Source organism: Lotus japonicus, chromosome 6 (assembly GCF_012489685.1).
Source record: "Lotus japonicus ecotype B-129 chromosome 6, LjGifu_v1.2".
NCBI lineage: Eukaryota > Viridiplantae > Streptophyta > Magnoliopsida > Fabales > Fabaceae > Lotus > Lotus japonicus.
The window spans coordinates 40,982,859-41,004,887 of record NC_080046.1 but is presented as its reverse complement, the minus strand read 5'-3'; the positions used below and the strand labels follow the sequence as shown (position 1 = coordinate 41,004,887).

General features: G+C 38.5%; 1 protein-coding gene across 1 annotated transcript; it reads right to left on the bottom strand.

Moving 5' to 3' along the window:
- Positions 1 to 1,583: 1,583 nt before the first annotated feature.
- Positions 1,584 to 6,328, bottom strand: LOC130723636 (poly(A)-specific ribonuclease PARN). Its single transcript, XM_057574742.1, has 7 exons — positions 5,898 to 6,328; positions 5,644 to 5,774; positions 4,514 to 4,839; positions 4,221 to 4,334; positions 3,650 to 3,776; positions 3,289 to 3,559; positions 1,584 to 2,812 (listed from the first exon to the last, which is right to left on the bottom strand). The coding sequence occupies exons 1-7, from the start codon at positions 6,239 to 6,241 to the stop codon at positions 1,984 to 1,986; spliced, it is 2,142 nt and encodes a 713-aa protein (XP_057430725.1). The 5' UTR covers positions 6,242 to 6,328; the 3' UTR covers positions 1,584 to 1,983.
- Between the last annotated feature and the right edge of the window lie 15,701 nt (positions 6,329 to 22,029).

Here is a 22,029-nt window from a genome sequence, read left to right as displayed (position 1 = left end):
TGCACTTCGATCCCCGATAAATTTCGCTTCTCGTTGGTCATTTGATGCTTGATCAGGGTGTTAGTCCTTGTGGGTGTTGCTTGGGTTTTGTCCTGCTCTTGATTATGCTTTTTGAGACAGCTAAATTTTGCAGTGAAGGGTTTTAAGTTTCGCTAGCATTGGGGAGATGCTCACATTTTTCTATCTAATTTATTTAGTAAAAGGTTCTGCTTTAAATTTCTCTTCTCGTTGGTCACTTGATGCTTGGGTTATAGAATCATGAATGATCATGATTAAAAAATATCTAATAGTCATATTAATATCACTTAAAGATGTCATATAATTTCTTAAAAAATCAATTAACTTAATATTTTAATCTTAATTTTTCATAATTAGATCGAACATTCATGATTATCCTACTGTTGATATAAGAACACATGAATTTTGACCATTCTCCGATGAAGTATTAATAGCACATGAATTTTTTTATTGTTAAGAATTAATTTTTTTTAACAATAACTAAGTAAAAATTTAACGTGTACATTTTTCAAATATATAAAATATATTTGACACAAAATAATTTTAAACAAACTTTTTTTTTTTAATTTGACCCTCAAACTAAAATTCTAGCTACTCCACCACTAGCATGTGCGTCATAAATGAGCTGTACCACCTGCATTCCATACTAGAATCTACGTCACAGTTATAGCAGCAATCAAATGCAGGTGGAGCCAGAAAGGGATAGCAATGGCAACAAGTGGGGATTGGATACACCATAACGACCTGCTATAAAATGCATGCAATTTTGGCGTTTTGGATTAATTTCCCATTGCATTGTTATATTTATTTATTTATGTAGCTAGCCTTTGTTTCTTCTGATTTCTGACTTCAGATAACATTTTCCTTTCCGTGACACGTTGTGGACATGCACAGGAGCTGCTGCCTGTACCATTTCAGATATATATATATACACATAGTCCATTTTGTCAATGTGCATTTACTAGGTTTGTATCACATACCAATTAGAAATTAGAAAAATGATTTTAGCATGTGGAATTTAACATGGATCCACATTGGGAATTAGATTTCTCACCCCATCCATTAGAATTGTCATCCCACTAAAATACTCTGAGTGTTTTGGAGTGCTTCAGAAGTTAAACTTCCGGATCGTATCAGTTGGTTTATTTACTACGCACTTAAATTTGGCACCCCTCATTTTTAAAGGACTTCGGAAGTTTATCTTCCGGAGCACTCCAGAACTTAATCTTCCGGAGTATTTTAGTGGGATGGCAATTCTAATGGATGGGGTGAGAAATCTAATTCCCATCCACATTGTATTCAAACACACTTAATCAATCAACTACCAGTTTTCTATTAGCTGCACATGTCGTTTGCTTACTGAGATTTGAGTCTTTTAATTAGAAGAGTCAGTACATATTTCTAACTTTCATTTTCAATTAACAATATTATCACCTTTGTACTGTTTTTCGGGGGGAAATTGTTTAAAAAAATAGTAAAACAATTATATTTGTGCAATTAAAAAAAATCAAAATTTAACCGAAGTGAAAGGATCCTTGACTTCTAAGTTCTAAACACTTTCAGAATAATGGAAATAATTTTTCAAAAAGAGAAACTATTTACACTACACTGTACAAACAAATTTAATAGAGTAACATTTGGATACGCAAAAAAAATTGCTATCCCCACTAGAAAATTTACTGGTATCGACTTAATCTGCATGACCCTATGCATCTAAGATTGCTACATCTTCTAACTTTATAGGTTGCTATGTCAAAAATGTAACTTAATACAATAGTGTGCTCATGCAGGTGACTACAAAATCATTAGTCAAAAATCAGGACCATGAGGTCGGGAATTCGAACCTCGCCCATTAAAATGAAACACATTTTGTGATCAGTTATTTACTGCTTAGCGTGAGCACCTGCAACAACGGAATAGTCATTGTTGTTGGCGAGCTGGTCCCAACCAAAAACCAAAAAGAAATCACAAGTTGGCTTCTGCGGCACAAGAATCTTCAATCTCAAAAGGTGAGACCTGCCCATGAGGTGGTGAATTTCTCAACTGATCTATTGTGTTTGGCTTGGTCTTTCCTACAAACTTCATAGCTGTATTCACATTACCTTGTTCACTTTGATTTTCATGTTCTTCGCTCCCCAATGTTACCTTGCATTCCATCAATTTGGTCTTCCATGTTATACCAACTGCCTTGGCCTGATCAGCAAACAGGCTTTCTGATAAGGTTGAACCACAAATTTCTCTGTAAGCATCATAATTAGCAGCACATGTATTTCCACCTTCCAAAAGTTTTGCCAGCGGATGCAAAACCAAGATTGGACCATCACTTCTCTCTAAGGTGTCCTTCAATAAAAGAAAATCAGAAACCAGATTTGTTTTGCTAAACTGGACAAACACTGCAGTTGAGTCCAAGTGGTAGATAGAAACTACAGAACTTGAACCAAAAACTAGAGATATACAATTTCTTATTTCATTTGCCTTGAGCTTAGAAGGAAACCCCCACATAATAACAATGTTCTCAAACAAAATTTGTGGGTACCGCCTCTTGAGGCTATAGCTCGGTGAAGAATCTGCAACCTTATCACCAGTACTTAGATCAATAATGTCTCCATGCATCCAACTAATATATAGATGATTAACGTACTTCTGTAGTTTCTCATTAAGGGCTAATTCTTTTGAAGATTCATGGAGTTTAAAATCCACTCCTAAATCACTACATAATTGGGTGAAGACGCATCCGGTCATGAAAGCATCATACCCTGCTTCATGCTTACCTCCAGGGTTCCAGGTGGATGATCTGCAAATATATGTACCATTTGTTTGTGTGAAAGATAAATGAGAGGCAGCTTGGAACACATAAGAAATGGAAGGCAACATTACTCCATTTAAAGTAGACAAAGAAAACACTTATGCTTTAGACTTGACTGTCAGGATTAGAAAGAAGTATATGCAGATATGCAGACAACACAAAGCTACAAAAGAAAACACTTATACTTTAGACTTGACTGTCAGGATTTACCAGTGTACAAATATTTTCAAATAAAAAAGAAGAGGAAATGTGTATACTTTAAATATTTATAAACTTGTATTGAAGATATCAGGAAAAGAAAAAATAGAGATAGGGATAAAAAGGAAAGAACTGCATCATGTATGGAAACTGTTGAAAACTGTATGACTACAATCACATGCAAACTAATTCACATGAATGAATGATGCAGATAAAAGAAACACAATCTTCCATAGCCACCAAATATAGAAAAAAGAGAGTCAAACCTTGAATCATCAACTTCAATGTCCACTTTCACATGTGATGGTGAACCTGGCTCAGTGTTTCCTGAGCCTGCAGCAATTTGTGGACAAAACAAAGAAAATGCAGAGGCCAGTGATTTTCTGGACCCTCTCATCCTTCCTTGGAGCATAGAATTAGTGTTTAGGAGTATTTTGGTATCAACAATGTTTGGAAAGCACTTGTTAACAGAGGCAACAAACTCTTCAGGAGTCTCAGGAAGAGGTCTGATAAATTTGTTGTAGACATGAGCAATATCTGTATCATGGGAATTATATAATATCAGTGTATGTAACTATGTATGATAAAATTAAATAGCTTGTTATGGATTTAAAATGCCGCTGATACCCAGAAGACAGTTGTGGCCAACTATCAACTTCTGTTCTGATGAAAGGAGATCAATAACATGACGAAAACCAACTGCAGTCTGGATCTTCATTTCTTCCATCCTGTGATTTTCATCTTTCACCTCCTTCTGCAAGAGATTAGCAAACACTTTCTTCTTTTAGAATTTAAAAAGGTACTGTGGCATCAATAGATGTTGACCACTATATTTTAGCTTTTTCATCTTTCAGCATCAGTATTTGGCCTATACTATGCATGAGATGCCAAATTAAATGTTAAATGGAGCATAGATGCATTATTATTTAATATTTAATTGCGTCCTTTTGTAACTAAAATTTGGATTAAGCTCCGTTTTGAGAAAAAAACTTGGCCATCAACAGATTCTAGACTAAAAGGCAAATATATGGTCAATTCATATTTTCATTTTTATTTGTAATCAAAAGAATCAGTCGGTTAAGCGCTCCACCATACTTCAAAAGTGCAGAAGGCAAAATTAAATTCCTAAAACCATTGGCAATGCTAAAGCGCTCATTACAATTCAAAACGGACTAAACATAATATGAGGATTTATTACCATAATTAAGTTCAGTTCATCCTTTGAGTCTGTATATAGAACAATTTGCTGTGAACCAGAAGCCTCAGTGTTCACACTGACATAATAAAGATCTTTGAAGTTCTTTCTGATGACCTGAAATTTTTTAATTTATCATTAGCAAAATTTAGCCACTGTATAACCTTGATACATGTACAGTACTACAATGTCAGTAAGCAAAGGAAATTGATAGATGATCCAATCAAAATAGCAACGCAAGAGGAGAGACAGAATGTAAACATATCAGCTGAGGGAACGAGAAATAACAAGATTACCAACTGAATCAATTTAAGCTGATGAGAGGTGAATCCATTAAGCCTAAGAGCAGGCTGCAACTTAAAGAACATCACTTGAAATTGTTCTTTTGAGTCTTCTGAAATTTCTTGAATTCTGTCTTCTTGATTTTGCTCATGTAATAACCCATCACGCCATTCACTGAACTTACTTTTCATTCGTGCAGTGAACAAAGTGTCTGCCATGCTGAGCAATGGTATGTCCCTGACATCTTTTAATTTACAAATGTCTGGCCTCTCACTATCGTAAGTCGAATTCAACCTCCTTATTGCTTCCCTTTCTTGCTCTCTGGATAAATAAGATATTCCTGACATTATCCAAGGGTACAAATTCTCAAACTACAGCAATCATAGAACACATGATTGAGTTATACACACAACCAAAACCTATTCTATGAACCAATGATTGAAAGAGCAACCAATAGCAAAATATCCCCATAAATTGTAACTATAATATTGATTATAGGCTTTCAGCATTTATAATGTCTCGACCATTTTCTAATTTCCTATGACCCTAAAAGTCCCTTCAGTTTGCATATAACCTTGAAAGTCATCTACTACCATATTCGAACTTTGGATCAGCTTCTTTTTTTCTCTGAATCAATTCTGACATTCGAAAGCTACTCACAGAATCTTCTTTCCATAATTGATTATGACTTTAGAATCAATTCTAGAAGAATTTCTAAATATGCACTGCGTATATCACTTTTCATATTAGATATTTTCCATTGCATAATTCAAGCATATAATATAAGTTATACTGTTATAGACCGAGGATTGAAGCACGCAGTTTTTCCATGTATAGATAAAGCATACAAGCCAATCTCAGGTACTAAGGCCGGAACCTTTATCCCCGATATCGGTCCCAAAGAGTCCATTTCTTCTATAAACCAGGCTTCTTAATAGCGCGCTATAGTGGCGCAATAGCGCTATAGCGTAGCACCCTTGGGGTTCACCACTACTCCACTATTCACCGCTATTTGCTGCTATAGCGCCGCAATAGTGTTTTTTGAGCTTGCCGCTACACTACGCTATCCACCATTAACAACCCTGCTATAAACTAGCATCATAACAAAGACAATGATAGGAAAGAAAAAGGAACAAATTGCAACCTTCATGTATGCAGACATTAAAATCAAACTGGTATTTAGCCAAGAAATCCATTGAAGTAGTCTGGCAGAGAAACTCATTACATGGACCAAAACCCGCAAGCTCCTGGCGTGGAAACACATAGAAATTGTACCTGACAATGATCAAATTTCCATATCAGAACAACACCAGAAAACCATTTCCCACAGCAATAGTAATCAGAACCAAACTGCTAACAAAATCTGAAGCAGAAATGGGAAAGAGAGAGAGGGAGTACGGATAAGCGAGGAAGGAGTTGTTGGAGGGGTCCCATCGGAAGGGGCAGACGCCGAATTGAACGACGGCGAACCTGGTGGCGGAGTCTCTGACCTTGAGGTAGCGGACGTCGGAGCGATCGAACTCGAGGGACTCGCGCCAGGGGGCGCTGGTGATGCCGGTCATCTCGAGGTCGATGGCGACGAAGTCAGAGGAGCGGACGTGGCGCCGGAGATCCACCAGCGAGGGTTCGAAGTTGGCGGTGGTTACCGTCTTCAGGGGAAACGCCGATGCGGCGGAGCTGAGTGCACGTGATAGCGCACGTGAGAGTGGTGACGAAGGAAGATGAAGATTCCATGGTTTCATTGCGTTGTTATCTGTGGTGGTGTTGCATTCTTCTTCGTCTGGCTCGGGGTTTAGAAGAGGGATAGCGAGGAAGAAACAGTGGTAGTGTTCACGATGAAGGTGAGCATCTAACGGCGTCGTTTTTGTTTCATGGGCTCAATTAATGTCATTTACTCATTTTGACTTGGGCTAAAAATTTGCTGGTCCGGCCCATCTATTGTCAAAGCATAATAATATTTTTGAAGAAATTTAATTCTTACTTTTTTTCAATGAATAAAAAAACATTTTATTCTAGAGTTTTCTTACTCTGCACCAAAACATTTTTATGCTTGCTTCCTCGGCACCAAGCCTTACACACCTTTTGTTCGCAAACGATGCTATCTTGTTTGCTTCGTGCAAGGAAGACCACCTTAGCAGGGATTTTCGGAATCCAAGTGTGGTCTAACACAGGACTCTGTCTCGGTATGCCAGCTGAATGGGGGAGATCTAAGTCCAACTCTCTCCAATGGATCAAGGATAAAATACTTAACAAAATTCAAGGCTGAAAGGGGGCTTTGCTTAATCAAGCTGGTAAAGAAATATTGATTAAGGTAGTGTTGCAGGCTATTCCTACCTTTGCCATGGCCATCCTTAAGTTCCCAAAAGGGTTTTGCAAGCAGGTTTGTTTCAAAATTGCCCAGTTCTGGTGGAGAGGGAAATCAGATAGAGGAATACATTGGAAATAGTGGAATTTATTGACTCAGAGTAAAGATGAGCGGGGTATGGGATTTAAAGATATTGAAATTATGAATCAAGCCCTTTTATCCAAACAAACATGGAGGATACTACAGCAACCTGAAGCGTTATGGGTTAAGATACTTAAAGGTATTTATTTCCCTAATTCTGATTTTCTCGCTTCAACAAAAAGGAGTCGCTCTTCCTAGGTCTGGGCAAGTATTTTCATGGTAGATCCCTACTACTGGATCATGGATAGTGAAACATATGGTCAGGGTACCAAGTGAACATCCTTAACCATAGATGGATCTCTTATGGAGAGAGATTACAACAGGGAGCATCTGCACTCAAAGTTAGTGGACTTATTGACAAAGAAGCCCTGAAGTGGAAAGTAAATACAATGCAACAATTACTCCCAGTCACAGACATTGGCAAAGTTCTCCAAACTCCTTTTAGTTTCACAGGGGCTAAAGATAGCCTATTCTGGCCCTATGGAACTTCTGGGGATTATTCTGTAAAATCAAGGTACAAAACAACTAAGATGGTTTCCATTCCTGTGCAGAACACAACCTCTTCCTCCAATCATCCTTCTAAATTCTTGTGGCAGTCTATTTGGGGGGCTAATGTACCGCAAAAGATCAAAAATTTCCTATGGAGAGCTTGTCACAATGCTTCACCAGTCAAGACTAATCTTTGTAGAATGAACCTTGAGAGGAGTGACCAATGCCAATGCCCAGTATATGGTTTGGGCTTAGAGGATGTTACCCATATGCTCCTTTTATGTCACTAGACTAGGCTAATTTGGTTTGGCAGCCACCCCTGACCTTATCTACTGCTGGAGTATTTTTGTAGCTCTTCCCCTCGTGGTTGGAAGATACTATAAGGACCATGGGCTCATTAGGGTCTGCAATTAGTAGCTTTGTGGATTACCTATTTATTTTCCTCTAGGAAGGGTGGAAGATGCACAACAAATGTGTCTTCGAAGGTCGCCCTCCTGATCCTAGCAGATGCTTGAGCAATGCCTATGCTCTCCTTACAAATATCACTACAGTGTCCCAGACCCAACCCTATACTCAATCAGATGTTGGTCAAGCAAGAAGGAATGCCCGGTGGCAAAAACCACTAGTTCACTTCCTTAAATGTGCAACCTTTTCACAGCAAACGCACAATGCAGCAGGGGGTTTTCTTTTTAGAGATGAACATGGTAATATTACTTGTGGTTTTGCCAAAAAGCTTTATGCTTGTTCTCCTTTAGTGGCTGAAGCTCTCATTCTACGGGCGACAATACAATTTGCCCTCAATCTTGACCTCAAAAATGTCATTTTTGAATCAGATAAAAAGTTGTTAGTAGAGACTTGTAGAGGATCAAGAAAGGTAGGAGGAATTCATAATATTGTTCATGATATTACCTTGTGGAAAAGGGACTTCCAAGACTGGTCTTTTGTTTGGACTCCAAGGGAGGGGAATGCCACGACCCATACCTTAGCACAATTAAATAGATCTGACGCCTTACCACCACTTTGGTTATGGAATCCACCTCCTTCTTTGATAAAGGCTTTGAACAGAGACAAGTGAGTGAGAGCCTCGAGCCATGCTTTCTTCATCCTGATTACTGGAGTTTGCTTAGGTCTCCTTCTCCCACCCATGTTCATTTCGCTACCCACCGTCCTCCACCGCACTCTCCCTAGCTCTGGTAGTTCTGAAAAATGGCTCTCTCTCTCTCTCTCTCTCTCTCTCTCTCTCTCTACCTACCTTTCTTAGTAGCATCAAAACTTTGTGTTATGCTCAAGGCCAGCTACTTGCCTTTATTGAAAATGGGTAGATTTTTACTTTAGTGGGTCTTTGCGTCAAAATAATTGAAATTCTCTCAAAGCTAAGCTAGCCACGTGATTATATGTTTTTTTCTTCTGGCTATGCATGTTTTAGCTTCTTCATGGCTGGGTCCCTTTGTTTTGTTCCTGGCTTGGCCCGTTTTGAATGAAACTTTATTCATTGACTAAAGAAAAGGAGGGCGGGGCTAAAGAGGTAGCAAGAAGGTGTTGGACTGTTGGTGGTGGAGTAACAATATGGTTATTAAAAGCAAGATTTGGCCCATGGAGCAAGTTCAACACCAAATTTCTAGCTCCATTTTCGCATCACGTTTTTGGATTGTCGAGGACCTCAACTTGTGTACAGTTTCGAATTGGGATGATCCTCTAGTGGTTTGGGCAAAGCTAAATGTTAATGGTAGTTTTCGATATCCCTTCTCCACCATGAACTGTGGCGGCCTCCTTAGGGACACAATGGTGGTTGGTTCCTTAGGTTTGCTAGTTACAAAGGTGTTGGTGAGGTTTTTCTCACAACATTGCTTGTTGTTATTATGGGGTGGATCATTGCTTGTGGACCGTCATGGACTTTGGACTGGATGGTTAGTCCCTAACGGAGGACTAGGCATCTCTCTTAGGATTGGGCCTGACATATGAAGTTTGGGCATACTGTGGCGTCCCTCTTCCACAAGTGACGTATTCACCCAACTCCTATCACTTATGAATGAGTGAGCCGGTTTTTTTTGTCGCATTAGTGTTAGTGTTAGTGTTGCCGTTCTAATGATGCATCGATTCAGAGACCACTTACGACTTCTCACAGTCGCAGAGTTCCCTTCTAACCTTTTCAGATGGATGACCGTATACCTAAAGGCAAGCAAGTTAGCACACAATGAAACATTAAACACATAGCATGTGTGGCCAATGCCACTATAAAGTTCGAATGACAGAAACAAGAGAGCGTTCAAGTGAGGGAATACACATCCCCCGCAAGGCATCATCAAACATAAACTTAATTAATCAAGAAAACTGGTGAGAACTATCATCGGACCATACAGCTCCACTCCCCAACCTCCTCCTCTTCCGGATCCTCCTCCATGTCACCACTGCTCCCCTCCTCCGGCACTGGCATAGACACTCTCTCCCCCAATCCATCGGGTTTCACGAACCGCTGTCTGTAGATTCAGGCATCTCTGGAAAAGCTTCGTGACCGCACCCTCTTCCTTGCTGTCGACCTGAGACGAGGCGCAGTCCTCCGGGGCGGAGAACCTAATGGCTCCTGAGGTGCTTGACTAGGCGCAAAGAGCTCCTGTGGGCTCCTGACTCTGATTGGTACGGGTCGGAATGGCTCCTCTTGGGGCATAGGGTCCACACCAACCTGCGGATCAGGACACAATTCGGCCTGGGGCGCTGGATCCACCTCCGGCTGAGGCTGTGGTGGCGGATCAGGAACGAGCGGAAAAAACCTCCGGGCATGCCTCGGCATATAGAATGAGAACATGAGGGGTATGGTCACTGGGTAGCCGAGCTCATCTGATCCGGGTACCCTGCACCACAACATGGTCAGTCAAGAATAAAAACAGAAACCAGTAGCAGGGTCAAGGTGTCAGCCAGTACGGGACGGGAAGTCAGCATGAATGGCGAGTATTGGAGGGATGCTCATCTTCTAACCTATGATATGCTTTATAGTAAAAATAATGCAAGGGTTAGTCAAACGCGACTTTGCACAAGCCACATGTCAAATAAAATAAACGATAAAGTTCAAGATAACATACTATTAAAAACAAGCATGTCAACAAGCACATACAGATCATACATAGTATGGGGTTTTACCGCCTTATATCTTTGTCCTTCAAATTGACTTCTCTCACTACTTCTTTACGAAATGGTGAGTTCATCGCCAACCTTTTTAGTTATATTTATCATGTGATGAGTATATTTTATGGGGCCCAAAGCCTTAGCTTCTTTTAATCTTCGGAAAGTCGTCTCGGGAACATGGACACTCCTTACAGTCCACTCTTTACCGGACATGATCGCTCAGTAGCTCTCCGACATAAATACACAACTTTGCGCCTCCTGGTACGTTGCATCAGGCCGGCCCTCCGGACCCTGCCGGTAGCTGATGGAGAGGTAGAGTCATTGTGTAAGTCCCGGGTCTATTCATCTCTGAACAAGACCACCATTGGCGTCTCTGTATTCCCACTCTCTTCAGTGGTAGTGACAGCACTTTCCTACTCCTTATCGCTCCGAAAGGTTGTTTACAAACATCATTCATCGCCCGCTTATTCTTCTCTCGAATTTCTAGCGAACTAGAAACAAACATCCGAAGGAACCAAGTAGTCGGGTTTTAGGGCAGGAAATAGTTATTCGACCCGGTAATGGTTATGTACTTTCCTTAATTGATTTAAATAAAAGGGTATCACCTATTCGTTCACTAATTCCAATTATTATTATCTATCTTCCTAAGGTGATTCCTAACATGTGACGGGTTGGTCAAGTTTTCGAGTCCAAGTATCAATAACACATTAAGCCGGTGAATTATTTCCCTGTACCCTCCTACCTCATATGTTTTAAGATTTATATATTGTCACAAGACAAATTCTTTTATCCGGGCTTTTAAGCCGATTTCCTAAGTATAACCATATCCCATGGTATACTTTACCTCCTTTCTAACAATGCAGCAATACAACATCCACAAGCAATTCACATATGAATCACAAGCAAACATTCAGCATCACTTCATAAAATCCGCAGTTATTGTAAACAAGCGAGTAAATAATAATATGTCTACTATCGCTTTAATGATTACTTAATTGTCATGTACCAAGACAAGGTCCTGTCTAACTCCCCTTACCCATAACTCAATGATTTCTTTTGAAACTCGAGAGCCTGATCTTTCACGCTCTACATCATGGATTATGGTCGGGTTATAGATCTATGAAGCTAAAAATATAAACTACCTCATGTACTAATTTTATTTTCTTTTTATTACCCTTATACTCTTAGACTTAACCAATTTTCTTTACTGACCTGATTCTGTTACTAAACTCAGTCCTTAAGCTCATACTCACTTCTAGATTATTTAACTGATTCCTTAAGCCATTTTGTCAAAATCACTTATTCATTAGCTTACTAACTTAACTTCCTAATTCATCATGCTAGCCTACTGACTTCTAACTTCTGGTCTTTCATTACTCTATTCCTAGTATTCCTAACTCATAATCAAGTTCAGAATCACTTAATTAAGCAGATTAATCTAGCTTAAGTTCAAATTAATCCTAAGTTTACTTGCAAATTAAGAAATTCACAAACTAGGCTAAAACTAACTTCTGGTACTCTATTCCTATAGTTTCCAACCTTCTGAATCCAGCTAGACCATTTTTAGAAGCATTTGGGTACTATAACTACCTCAATTGACCAATTTTCCAATCGGTCGTGAGGTGAAATTGGGGTTTTTCACCTCAGAGCTTTATCATCGTTCCTACCTATCCTAAAAGGCTCTACCATGTTCCAGAAGCATAAACTAATCAATTTGGCACTCCAATTCGAGGCCTGAAGCTCAACCCGATAGCATGCTCGAGTTTGAAAATTCAAATATTGGTTCTGCTAATTCGTGGTGATTTGAGGCTCCAAACTAGTCTAAAGCATCCTAACAATGTCCTAACATGCTTAAGGGTAAGTTTTGAATCGAAAACGAGCTAAAATAAGCGAGTTACAAAAACTCACTTCGCCGGAGAAGATGATCGAAGATGATCGGAGTTACAAAAACTCACCGCCGTGCTGTTTTGGGTACTGGAACTTGATCTACAGTTTATGGGGATGAATTTGGTGCCAATGGGTGTTGCTATGGAGGTCTGGAACGTGAGAAAAGTCGAGTTACAGGTCGGAGCACTCGCCGGATTTTGGAAAGTGCTCGCCGGAGTTGCAGGGTGCTCGCGGATTTGGGTTTTCTGGGCTCAAAGCTTCATGAAATTGACCCAGATCGAATCCTTACTCTCTCAGGAACTTAATGGAATGGAAATTACACTCTAACACTCAACCAATTGTGAGAATCGAAGAGAAGAAGCTCGTGAAGCTCTTCTCGGTCTCTCTCACTCTTAGGGCTCTCTCTTCACTCTCAGCTCGCTCTGGGACTTGGAATGAATTGTTGGGGACTTAGAGATTTCATAATGGCTCGTTTTATAGGTTGAAGGCTAGTAATTAAGGCTAACCAAACTTAAGCTCTAATCCAAGTTGCACCACCTATGGCATTGCATACAAGCTGATTATCACAAGGTTCCAGGTGCTGCTGCAGGTCTGTACTCGTCCAGGCATCATTCAGGAGGGGTTTATGGGAACTAGAAGCCATCATGGTGCTTACTATTGATGAATAGTAGTGTGTCATCATGGGTGAATAGTAACCTAGGGCACCGGTTGGTCAATTATTTTATTCTGTCTTCAAGTCGGGACAAATTGGCTACTATGCTTCATCATTTCTGAATACTAAGGGTTTTCTAGTAGTGTATTTCCCCTCTAAATGCCTAATACTAACACATATTGTATACTAGGGTTTGGCTCGTCGGTTCGACTATCGATCGATCTGAGACAGTGTGTTACTACCGTCAAGAGATTCGATTAGATTAGCTTCCTATCCTCATCTACTCGAGTCATTCATTTAAATGGGAGTAATGAAGACCATGACTTTGGTACTTTTGATTGTCGGTTTGATCTAGTCGTCACACCGACATTCTATCGTCGCATCGTAAATCGTGCATAAAATAGGCATATATATATACACACAAGCACACACATACACGTATCATATATATATATATATATATATATATATATAGTTATTCATACTACCTCAGGCTTTGTTAGAGTCCTAATCCTAGTCCATTCCTAGTTCTAGGGTTAAGTCGTCATCTAACGGTCATCACCTGTTTGGTTAGAGTGTGGGATGTTACACATACAGGCTAGAAGACTAAAGTAAATGCCCACTCCATTACGAAGACATCGCGACTGTCAGCGAGGAAGCAAGATGATTGTTGATTGTGTGCCTGGTCAAGTGTCGAGACTTTCCTTGACCAGCGCCATCTATCACGAAGTTAGTCGACCGCGTGATAAAAACGCTCCATTGACAGGTATGATTGGCACACTGGTCGACCGACAATGTAATGAATGCGTCAACTAGGGTTTGGAGGTCGACCTGCTATAAAAGGGAGACTTCCGCTCTTTCATGTATCTTATCTTCTATCCTTTGAAATAACAATCCATACGTTCTTAGTCTTTCATGCTTCTGATTCGATTTGAATCCTTTATCGGAATATTGGCGCCCACCGTGGGTGTTGAAAGATTTTTACTGAACCACTTTCGAATACCTCAAGATTCAATTGCAGTATAGTAATGAGTTTTTATCGTCATTAGGGAATTGAAAATACAACACCGTTCTCTAGTTGAATTACTTGAACAATGTATTAAAAGTTGATTGGTTGTTTTGATTAACAATCAATAGCACATGGAAAAACACGACAAGCGATAGTAAAAATGATTGTAAACAAGTTAAGAAAATGGTTGGGGTCAAGGTTCATCAATTAACTTTGTTGTATTCTATGATTTCACATACAAACCATGATTTATGATTGATTTCATCACACCATTTTTGAACTTCATCATAGTTCCCTAATGACAAAGATTATCAAATTACTTTTCAATCATCAGTTCCTTGAATAAATTAGAAAGTAAGTAGCATTAAACTTAGGTGTCTTAGACTCTTGAACTAATTATATTCCTAGAATTCAGGCTTTGTTTGGATTGATGGAACATAACAGAGCGGAGTGGAATGGAATATAGAGGAGCGGAATGAAGCGAAATGGAATGGAATAAAACTACCATTCCATTGTTTGGGTATTTTATGATGGAGCGGAATAGAAATATCATTCCATTATTTGGATAATAGACGAAGCAGAATGAGTTATAACTTTTTTATTCCTATATTACCCTTTCTTATATTTTTATTTCTTTAAGTTTATCCATATATGATTTCTCATATATAATTTAAACCAACAACCTAACTGAAATGCATCAAGCCCACCGCTGAAAAATGGACTAACCACCAAAAGGAAATCCTACCTGAGACAATAGCATAAGAAAAATGCAACAAGTTGACTCAAATAGTCATAAATAGATATATTGTGAATGCAAAAAAAAAATAAGTTGACTCAACTTCTAATTCATATCCAGCATTGTCTATAACCACACCTTATAGGCAAAAAACAAGTTTCACAAAATAAATAACAATTACAATCCAACAATTACAATCCATAGTCAACATTTTAACTAAAGCTGGTTGCAAACGATAAAGATAAACATGGTCAAGTCTCCAAAGTTAAATAATATTCTTCTGCACGACCCGCACAAAATCTGCAAAAAAAGGCTAATAAGAAGAGGAAAAAATCATATGAATATACTACCATAAATTAGTCTTTGTGTCATGAAAAAATAGACTAGTTTTAAGTGTCATGAAGAGGAAAAAAATCATATGAATATACTACCATCAAATTCAAGAGGCTAATAGGAAGGTCGATAGTTTCACACAATAAAAGGTAACATCTCCTTGCGCATAAGAACTGGAACTCCAATGAAAGCCTTCATAGAATCTGGATGTTGACTAAGGTGCATGTATACATGAGGTAGTGAAGCAGGCTCAATACCTATCTCCTCCAATTGTGCCCAAAGAGTCTCAACATCAGTATTTTTCATTTGTTTAACCAACTCAAATGTGCTCTTTTCATGTGCACCAACCAGTCTATTAATAGCAAGAGCAATATCGCCCATCGGTGTATCATCTTCCATTACTTTCCTTGCACGTTTTTTACTCTTAGATGATGATGAATCTTGAGAAAAGCCAGGAGAAGGCCTTTGAGGAGAAGTATTCAGATGAATATCCGCACCAACTTCAAAACTCTCTAAAGTAACCTCATTGGCAGACACTAAATTGTCAATTTCTTCTATGGTTTCAGGATACATGTTTCCAGTGGCGGAACTAGAAATTTTAGGAAGCCTAGGCAAATTTTATGATTAAGTCCCTAAACTTTGCATTTCCTTACAAATTTGTCTTTTCTCTAATTTTTTTTTGGGCCAAAAAACCTACCTAGTCCAAAGAAATTTGTATTTTTTTTACTTTGAGCCAGGGCATTGGACCTACCAAGCCCTGTGGTAGGTCCGCCACTGCATGTTTCCATTATTTCTAACCTTTCTAGCCCTAATTTCAGTTGATGTTTCTGCATGTTCTCCCGTGGCTCGATCTTTCCCAAATAGTTGAGCTAGTTTATCATAAAATAAGATTGGTTTGTTTCTCCAATCAGCAGCTTCAGGTTTAGCCAGAAATTTAATTAAATAAATAAAACAATACGTAAGAAAAATTGAAAATTAAACATTATTAAAAAATACAAAAATGTAATGTTTTTACTTTAGACATACCTCAATGAGCTTCACCCACACATCAGGTTCAACAATCCACATATTTGTTGTTGAATTCCAAGCAAACCCACTCAAACCATTCTTGAAAATATCATAACAAGAATTGAGCTTTGATTTTAAATTTTTCATGTGATCCCTTATCTTTTCTTTAGAAATAGGTTTCTCTGGGAAATGTTTTTTCATCTCTTGTAGAATGGTATCCATAGAACCTGTTGTCATAGAATTTCTATTTTTTTTTTCCCAAAATTTGTTGATGCAAATATGCATCGATCAAGACTTCATTCATAGATGGTGTCCAAAACAATGTGTCATCACTTTTCTTTGGCCTTTTCAGATTTGCTTCCATATCTAAGATAATATAAAGAACAATGACATTTACCACAAATTATTTTTAAACTATAACGTAACAATCAATAAAAGCTTGCAACTCTATATTATTTTCATCCAACTTAAAACAAACAAGACATTTAATTAAAATGCATCAAGTCATTGACTCAAACTAAAGTAGAAAATTCAAGTATATAGGTCAAAATGAATCTAATAAAATCACATCAAACTACAATAAGTCTGAAAATTGTACAATCTACCAAATAAGATATATTTTTTTAGTAATGTAGCCACATATCATTTGCAATGTTATCTCTAATTAACTCTCCATTAGCTGAATCCTCATTATCTTCTCTACGGCGTTGATTTTCTTGGAAACTCCTTTAATTTGCAAGCTCATGCTGCACCTCGGCTATGAGAGTTTGATCCGGATCGGCACCCATTAAGTAATTGTGTAAGATACAACAAGCAATAATGATTTCCTTTTGAGTCCTAACACCAAATGTGGGATCAGTTGTAGTTTGTTAAATTGTAGCACTCCGAACGCGCATTCAATGAAAATTCTTAATGATGAGTGTTAGTTGTTGAATAATTCGTGATGATTTTCAGGTGGATTTGTCTCATTAAGGTGCGATGAGACAAATATTTTAATGAAATGATCTTTTAAAACATGTATAATGAGATAAATGGATGCTAGGATTGTGTTGGAGCAATTGATTGTACACATGTGCATGTTAAAGTTCCAAAGGAACACGCCCCTAGGTATCGTGGTAGAAAAGATTATCCTACACAAAATGTGCTTGCGGCATGTTCATTTGACTTGAAATTTACATATGTCTTGCCTGGATAGGAAGGAACAACTTCAGACTCAAGGATAGTGAAAAGTGCATTGACACGTGAATACCCTCTTAAAGTTCCACCAGGTAATGAAAAATAAGGGTAGAACCTATGGTTGTTAAGTATCTCTGGAGGAACACGCATCCCATCAGGTTGTTTCAAATATATATCCTCCAACTGTATGATAGCTTGTAAAACTCTATGAAAATGTCGACTAATAGTTTCACCAGAGCGTCTAAAGAAAAAAGACATTACGCGATTCCTCACACTATGACCTACAACTTTGCTACTTGTTCTTCAATTGTTGCTCCTCGTGTATGTTGAAGTCCACCTTGATCTCTTAATATGGCACACGAGTTTAAGAAAGCACGAGGGCTCATACGAATTATATCACGACATCGATCACTACCCACAATTTGTTTCATTAGTTCATCTCGAACTCTTTCTCTATGTTCTGTGATATGAGGAGGTATTTGGGGTCGTCTAGACTTTTTTTTAGTGCACAAAGTACGGCTACAATACATAATATTTGAGAAGTTGTTGTTTGAAACATGTGAAATAATAGCATACATTTAGATCTTATATCTTCATCATCCATCTACAATAAAATATAAAACATGTTAAGTTTTTAAAAATCATATTGAATGGTAAGACTATGTATGACAGCTAATTACATCATAGTATCTACTAGTTCTATCTATCTAATTTTTTACCAAAATTGCACAGACCTTATGTATATGTACAAAAAATATTAGAAACATTGGGGAAAGATGCAAAATGCACGAACAGTACTTGTGGGGTGAGCAAAGAACAAGATAAAAAATAAGGTATTAAATAAAGCAAAAAACAATCAAGAATGAAAGAGGAGCAAACAACAAAATATCTCAGAAACATGGAAGAATTGGGGAACCATGAAAATAATGCAAGACATGGAAGAACTGGGGAACCAGGAAAATAATGCAAGAATAATAATAAAGGAAACAATCAATTTACCTTAGAAGAAGAACAACGATGCATAGACCACAATGAAGACCGTTGCAGAGACCAGACCACACAGGGAAGAAAGAACGACAAAGTTGCTCTTGTTGGAGGGAAGAAAGAGTGATAGTGAACAGTCAAGCTAGGGTTACTTTTCTCACTAACTAGGGGTAAAATTGTAAAATTGAAATTTTTAAAGGAGGAAAAATGTGGTTCCATTCCATACCATCCAAATTGGGAGGGAACCAAAATGATGGAATTCAATGGAATTGGATGGTTCACATCCCACCCCTTTCCATCCCACCCCACCCTCCATTAACATACCCAAACAAAGAAATATAAAAATATTCCATCATATCCCATCCCACCCCATCTTATACCATCAATCCAAACAAAGCCTTAGATGCAAGAGATGAATTTACCTATTTCAGATTTAAGAATAAAGTTTCCACTAAGCAATCAAACCAAAGATCAAGTGTTAGTTGATCAATCTAAAGCTAGCATTAAGAGCAAGAAAACCCATTGAAATCATCACATAAAACATAAATTCATATATGAGAATCAAGTTGAATACATAGAAGTCAAAAGATTGAAGGTATGAAAAACAGTAGAAAGGGGGGGGGTTGAATAGAGTTTTGAAGTTTAAACGCTCTCTCTCTAAGATTTTGACAATCTTTTTCGGTGAAAGAATATAAGGTGCTAAAGATGAAGGATAGAGAAAAACACACAATGATTTTATCCTAGTTCACTTGATGAATCACTCAAGCTAGTCCAGTCCACCCGTTAAGGTGATTTCTTCCTTCTTAGAATGAAGACAATCCACTATTAAAAGATTGTTACAACTGCACTAGCACACCTTGCTCAGTGACTAAGAAATCTAAGAACTAGCAACACCAAGACAGCCTTGTCTTAGTCTTCTCAAGAATACTAACCTCACCGGTCTCTCAAGGAACTACAAACAAGGTTTGTGAAAGGTTTGGTTTACAAAGAAATGCTTCTAAAACAAGCAGAAGTAAACACTATAAGAACAATGAAGAAATATTGCTAAGGTATTTGCTTGTAGGTTTTCACTTGTATTGCACAATAGTTTCTTAGCCAATTTCTTCTATCTTCAGCCTTTAAATACTCCAAGGTTTAGGGTTTGTGTCCGTTGAAAGAATCCATCTGTTGGAGGGCAGTTCTGGGATTTCCAAAGCCTGCTATGGATGAACATCGCAGGTGAGGCGGTCAGAATAGTACACTTGCTTTTGTACGAATGACAGTGACATTGCCTTAGCCAAGTTGACTCTTGATATTTGGCGACACTTCATGTTGTGACTTGTGAAGCTATGGAGAGAGAAGGTCGACCGGGGGATGAGGAAGCCGACCGACAAAGCACACGAATTAGAAGAGAGGAAACCAACCATGACCAACATTACCCTTCGCACACTAGGAGAGAGAAGGCCGACTGAAGGGTGAGGAAGCCGACCGACGAAGCACACAAATTAGGAGAGAGAATGCCTACCGTGTGGGAGGTTGCCGACCGACAGAGCACATGAATTAGAAGAGAGAAGGCCGATCCGGGGGGGGGGGTGAGGAAGCCGACCGACGAAGCACACAATTAGGAGAGAGAAGGCCTATTGTGGGGGAGGTTGTTGACCGACGAAGCACACGAATTAGGAGAGAGAATGCCTACCACAGGGAAGGTTACCGACCGACGGAGCACATGAATTAGGAGAGAGAAGGCCGACTGCGGGGGAAGTCAGCCGACCGTTGAAGCACGTGAATCAAGAGAGAGAAGACCAACTAGGAGCAACATTACCTTGCATGCACTAGGATAGATAAGACTGGACGTGGAGGGAGGTAGCTGACCACCAAAGCGAACATGACCACGAAAAGTTCAATCCACAATGTGCATTGAGGCAGGGGACAATGCGACTTGAAAAATAAAAATTATGACATGAACATTCACCCGATACACGAAGTGAAGAAGCAAGTGAATGGAAGGGAAGAGAAATACACGTAAAACTCTCTTAAGGCTCTGCGGCTAAAGCATTTAACCACAAGCTTTGGGAGGGCTGTGGACCGTCATGGACTTTGGACTGGATGGTTAAGTCCCTAACAGAGGACTAGACTGCTCTCTTAGGATTGAGCCTGACAGATGATGTTTGGGCATACAGGCTGGAAGACTAAAGTAAAGGCCCACTCCATTACGAAGACGTCCTGATCGTCAGCGAAGAAGCAGGATGACCGTTGATTGCGTGCCTGGTCAAGGGTCGAGACTTTCCTTGACCAGCGCCACCTGTCACAGAGTTAGCTGATCGCGTAATAAAAACGCTCCATTGACGGGCATGATTGGCACACAGGTCAACCGACAATGTATTGAATGCGTCAACTAGGGTTTGGAGGTCGACCTGCTATAAAAGAAAGACTTTCGCCCTTTCATGTATCTCATATTCTATCCATTGAAATAACAATTCGTACGTTCTTAGTCTTGTATGCTCCTGATTCCCTTTGAATCCCTTATCGGAACAGCTTGGTAGAAGGGAATTCTTAGGCTTATCGACAACTCAAATTACATGGATGTAGTCAAGGCACTCATCGACAACAAGTCTCTGAATTTGCATTCTTGTGCAGCATACTTAACTGAGGAAAGGAGTTTACTGCGTCAGAATAGGGAAGTGTTATTCAACATGAGCCTAGAGAGAAGAATTAACTTGCATTTGCTATTGCAATGATGAGTCTTAGACTTAGAAGAGATCTCTCAACTTAGAACACCCCGTCCTGAGTTGCTCCTCTTGTGGGGTGCGGCGAGCCTTTTCTCTTTGCTACTTTTTATTTGTTGTTCTATTTCCCATGCACCAAAAAAAAAAAACAAGAAAGTGTTGGTCTAAACTTAGATTGTGTAATGGTGGAATCACAAAATCTTACTTAGGAAAGTCATTTGTTGGAAGAGACAACCACAATTGCTCGAATAAATAACACTTGTCAAAGACAAAAAAGGGTTAAAGGCGCCCAAAAAAGATAAACACAAAAATACTACAAACCTCTACAATGAAAATAAGGATTATTGTGAAATTAATTAATAGGTTTGCTAAAAATATATTTTAGATGATTTAGTAATTAATAGGTGACCCCTGATGTGCACACTTTTTAAGTGGTGTAATTTTACACACTTGAATTAACCTGCTATAACAGGTCAACACATTTTTTTTATAAAAATTTAACATATAACAAATTTTTAATAATATTTTTTTAAAAAAAATAAGATGTGTCAACTTGTTATGACCGGTCAAAGCAAGTAGTGTAAAAGTACACCACTATAAAAGTGATGCATTTTAGGGAGAACCGTAATTAATATAGTAAAATATGTGTCATCCTACTCATTTTATGAACTGCCAAGTCAGATCCACTTCAGCAAAATTTGTTAAAATTTGGATGGAAAGTTTAAGATGAACCATTATTACTCAACTGAAAAAGAATGGATTAAAATTACCAAAATAATAATAATTAGAGGACCAAAATCAAGTAATAATTAAATTAAGGGTTAAAAATGTAATTAAACCTATGATAATACATGTTATTAAATGACTATATATAATCTTTTCATGCTGCATCAAGATTAAAATTGAATTATACACATGATAATCATGTCAAATCATATTGTTATATCCCGTAATAAAGTATCTAATATTAGGATCTCAAGTTGCT